Here is a 4,404-nt window from a genome sequence, read left to right on the forward strand (position 1 = left end):
CGCAGCCCCTACTCACTGCTGCACAGGTCCCCGAAGACGTAGTAGCACTGCTCGGAGAAGGTGATCTTGTTCACCGTGTGCCGCAGGAAGCCGCGCTTCAGCATGCTGCTGGCGTACCTGCGCGCCTCCCGCCGCTCACGGAAGCCCTCCAGGTGCGTGTACAGCCAGTCCACCACGTCCGCCCCTGGTGTGGTGGGCGGCCGTCAGGCAGGGGCCCGGGGCCGCCCCGCCCCGCCCCCTCTGCTGGCCGTGGGACCCTCACCGATGACGGCGTTGGCGATGGTGATCTTGAGCCACATGCGGTCGCGGATCTCCAGGCCTGAGTCCGGCAGCTGCATGACCCGGACGACAGCGCCCATGTCACTCTTCACCGTCAGCGGCACCTCCTCCAGCTCTGCAAGGCACGGCCTTCCCCTCAGCCCGAGTGGCTGACAGACGGGGCGGGGGTCAGAACGGACCCCAGGCCCCACCTGCCGCACCCCCTCAGAGACGAGGCTCTGCTGGCCCAGCGACAGGGGGGGTCCAGCCCCACTGCTTGACAGCCCCGAGGATCAGGGAGCCGGCACATGGGGGTTGGGCGGCGGCTGGTCCTTAGTCTCCTACCCTGCAGGCGCTTTATCAGAATCTGGGGTCCAGCCAGGACGAGGACCCCACGGGTGGAGACCGGGCCTCTTCAACCCCCTCCCACGCGAGCTCGGGGCTATTAGTCATGTTAGTGGCAGGAAAGCCAGGTGAGGGCCCTGCGCAGACAGCCGCCCCTCCCCGCCCCGCCCCGCCCCGCAGGCAGACCCCTGGGCTGGCCGGGCCCCTCCGGGCATCTTCCATCTCCACCACGTGAACAGAGGCTGGGAGGAGGGCGGAGCCCAGTCAGCCGCAGCATCTGACTGCTGGAGCGCCTGGCGTGGGCTGGGCCTCGGTTCAGAGGGCGCCGCGGCCAGGCCCTCGCCTGGGGCCTCAGTTCCCTGGTCTCGTGAGCCACCACTTACGCGGAGCGCCGGGCACCGAGCTGGTTAGTGAGGAGGTGCTGGTGCGCGTGACGGCGCTGGAGCAGGGGCTCGTACCGTAGCGGGGCAGGGCTCCGGTCAGCGCCGCCGTGTGCGACAGCCAGGCGGCCGGGTCAATGGGCCGAACGGGGTCAGCTGGGCGGCCACCGCGTGGCAACAGATGGACGGACGGACGGACGGCGGGAGAGAGAGCAGAGCACAGGGGCGCAGAGGAGAGAGGACCTTCAGGCTGCGCTGGGCACCCCCCGCCCCCGCCCCCGCCCCGCTGGCCCCGTGGGGTCACTCACCCCTCGGGATGGTGAAGTAACTCCGGGGCGTCGGGTCCCAGCACTTGGCCACAGTGAGGCTGATGGGCCTGCAGGGGGGCCCCGGGGGGCCCCCCCCCCCCCCAACCCTCAGCCCCCGCCCCACCCGCCCCGGCGCCTCACCCTGTCTGGGACACGATCTCCCGCAGGACCCGCACCGCATCGTCGTTGCTCATGTTCTCAAAGTTGACGTCGTTCACCTGGGGACGAGGGGTCAGCGCGGTGGGTGCGGGTGCCGGCCCCCCGGCCCCGCGGTGGCTCCCCCGGCCCCGCACCTGCAGCAGCATGTCACCCGGCTCGATGCGGCCGTCGGCAGCCACGGCGCCGCCCTTCATGATGGAGCCGATGTAGATGCCGCCGTCGCCCCGGTCGTTGCTCTGGCCCACGATGCTGATGCCCAGGAAGTGGTGCCTCTCTGCAGAGAGGGGGGTTGAGCAGGTGCCCCCCACCCGAGGACCCCGTGCCAGGCCCAAGGACCTGCCCCGCCGAGGCCTCACCCATGTTGAGCGTGACGGTGATGATATTCAGGGACATGGTGGAGTCCGTGATGCTGCTGAAGGAGGAGGCCTGCGGGGCGGCGCCAGGTGAGGGGCTGCGGGTGGGACCGCGGCTGGGACCCACCTGCCCGCTCGGGCCTCCACACCTACCCGGTCTGTCTGCCGCAGGCGCTGCTTCCGCCGCCGGCGCTTGTGCTTCCGGATGAGCCGGGAGGAGGTGCTCTGCTCCGTGGAGCTGCTCAGCCTGGCGGGGTCGGGGCGTGGAGGTGGGGGTGGTGTGTGGGGGGGGTGGGGGCGGTCGGCGCAGAGTCAGGGCCTGGCCACCCCTCCCCCACGCAGCTGAGGAAACTGAGGCTGGGGAAAGCCGCCCCCCCAAGACAGCGAGCCACCAGCAGGGCCCCCTGCCCACACGTGCACATGCACGCAGACACACCCTGCGCACACGCCCCGCCCCGCCTCGCACCCCAGCCCTCGCCCACCGGCTGGGGTCATCCTCCTCCGAGTCGATGAAGCTGCTGGACTCAAGTTCACTGCTCAGCACGGTGGACGCGCTGTCGGGGGGCAGCCCCAGGTCCCGCCGCCGGTCCCCCCTCGGGTGCCCGTTGGTCCGGGCGGCTGTGGGGACAGCAGGGAGGGGGGCTGGCTGTGGGGTCCCCTGGAGGTCACGGGCGGCCCCGCAGCCTCGAGCACCTGTTGACCTGGGAGCTGGCAGGGTGACCGCTGGGTTGCTGGGGGGCCACTACGGTCCTGGAACCTCTGCCAAGGGGCCCCCGCTGGGCAGGGCAGTACCTGGGGGTCAGCAGGGGCTTGGGGCGCCCATGGGGTCCCGGGGAGGTCAAGGGTGTGGCCTCGTTACCCTCCTCGCGGTTCCGGCGTCGGGCTCGCTCCCGCCGGTGGCTGACCAGGGACTCCGTGCCGGTCTCGTTGTCCATCCCATCTCGGCTGCCGGCCACATTCGGGCTGTGCCGATGAGGGGGGCTGGGCTGGGGCGGCCGGGCCACTCCCGCCTCGAACGCCCTCTCAGCTCCTCTGCTGCCCTCGTCTGGTGGGACCCCGACTCGAGCGGGGCCCATCCACGCACCGGCCCGCTCCAGGCGTCCCCTCCCGCCCCTCCTCTGCTGACCAGCGCCTACTGACCGCGGGCCCCGCTCGGGGGCCCGCCTCTCCCCACCCCTAAGAGGCCTGGCAGGACGCAGGCCCCTCAGAACCGCTGGGCTCAGCGCCAGCCCTCGGAGTCCTTACTGGAAGGAGGGGGGCCGCGAGTCCCCGATGCCGCCTGTGCGCTCGAGAGGCGGAGGCAGGTCTGCGTGGCCGTCAGTGCCCCGGGACCCTGCATCCGAGCGCGCGGCCTCAGCCAGGACCAGCTGTGGAAGAGGGCAGGGCTCAAGGGACCGGCTTCCCGGCGGCCCGTGGCAGGGCACTGGGGCGCAGGTGACCGGCCTCCCCCACTCCCACCAGCCCGGGGCCCGCTGCCGGCACCCCGCGGGCTCACCCAGGAGACCACGCGGCCGTCGAAGCAGGGCAGCCCGGCGCCGTCGTCGGAGATCTCCTCCTTCACGACCCTGCGGGCAGACGCGGGCGTGAGGCCGCCGCAGCGCGGCCGGCCCCAGCACCGGGCTCCGGACAGCGGCCCCCAGCGCGTCTGGGGTGCAGGCCGCACGGGGCGTGCAGCCGCGCGCCCAGATGCCAGCCTGCGCGGATGCCCCTACCCGGCACTTCCCTCCCCAGGAAGCTTTACCATCCTCCCAAGGGCCCCCTCCAGGGCCCAGGTCCGAGGGGACCCAGACATTCCCGGCACCAAGAGTCACTGCCTGGACGGCCCTCAAACGCGAGCATCCGCCTCGTTCTGTGCCTCTGTGCGCGCTCCCCCGACCTGTGCATGGTGAGGCCAGAGCCCACCGCGCCAGCCTAGAACAGGGCCCGGTTCACAGCAGGCCTCAGCACAGATGCGGGCAGGTCGAGAGGGCACAACACGCAGACCGACACGCACACACTCCAAGGGCAGGCGGCCGCCCTCCTGGCCCACCAGCCCAGCCAGGGAGACAGAAACAGACCCCCACTCATGGCATCAGCCCAACTCGAGACCTGGAAGGGCAGCCAAGCTCAGGGCTAGCTGGGGCCACAGAGAAGCCTCAGGCCCTGGAGGGCAGCGAGCCCCACCAGCCACCCACTGGCCCAGCGGCTAGCCCTGGCCTATCCCTTAATGCTGCCCCCAGTCAGGTGAGCTTGGGGTGGGGTGGGAGAGGCAGGTCGCCAAGGGCCAGGGCAATGCTAACTGGGAAGGAGGCCAATGACCCAGGGGTCAGAAACTGGTTGGGGAGGTCCAGGTGTCAGGTTCAAAAGGGTGAGGAGGGCAGCAGGGGAAGGGCCACGGGGCAGAGCTGGCAGTGCTGTGGCCCAGACACATCCCACACTGCGGCCACCGGGGAGGCCCGGAGAGCAGGGCAGGCAGGGCGGGGCCTGCGGCAGGAGGTGCCCCGAGGCCCCGCCCCCTGGAGGCCAGCCCTGCCCGGCGTGGCAGGTTCCTACACTTGGGCTGGGGCCCAGTGCAGAAACAGGAGCTGGGAGACCAGGCGGGAAGCGGCCTTGTGGCCCGCT

At 71.7% G+C, this 4,404-nt stretch overlaps 1 protein-coding gene across 2 annotated transcripts in view; it reads right to left on the reverse strand.

Moving 5' to 3' along the window:
- Positions 1–4,404, reverse strand: part of DVL1 (dishevelled segment polarity protein 1) — a 12,007-nt gene that overhangs the window by 3,011 nt on the left and 4,592 nt on the right. Inside the window, exons 2-13 of one of the 2 annotated variants that reach the window (XM_007448914.1) lie at positions 3,299–3,368; positions 3,049–3,170; positions 2,663–2,766; positions 2,286–2,421; positions 1,957–2,050; positions 1,807–1,876; positions 1,585–1,724; positions 1,433–1,509; positions 1,292–1,359; positions 987–1,139; positions 263–394; positions 17–184 (exon numbers count right to left, since the gene is read on the reverse strand). In XM_007448914.1, the coding sequence (XP_007448976.1) occupies positions 17–184; positions 263–394; positions 987–1,139; positions 1,292–1,359; positions 1,433–1,509; positions 1,585–1,724; positions 1,807–1,876; positions 1,957–2,050; positions 2,286–2,421; positions 2,663–2,766; positions 3,049–3,170; positions 3,299–3,368 (1,334 nt within the window). The remainder of the gene's footprint in view (positions 1–16; positions 185–262; positions 395–986; positions 1,140–1,291; positions 1,360–1,432; positions 1,510–1,584; positions 1,725–1,806; positions 1,877–1,956; positions 2,051–2,285; positions 2,422–2,662; positions 2,767–3,048; positions 3,171–3,298; positions 3,369–4,404) is intronic. The other variant, XM_007448913.1, reaches the window with a different exon arrangement.

The sequence above is a fragment of the Lipotes vexillifer genome, unplaced genomic scaffold (assembly GCF_000442215.2).
Source record: "Lipotes vexillifer unplaced genomic scaffold, Lipotes_vexillifer_v1.1 scaffold835, whole genome shotgun sequence".
Classification (NCBI taxonomy): domain Eukaryota; kingdom Metazoa; phylum Chordata; class Mammalia; order Artiodactyla; family Lipotidae; genus Lipotes; species Lipotes vexillifer.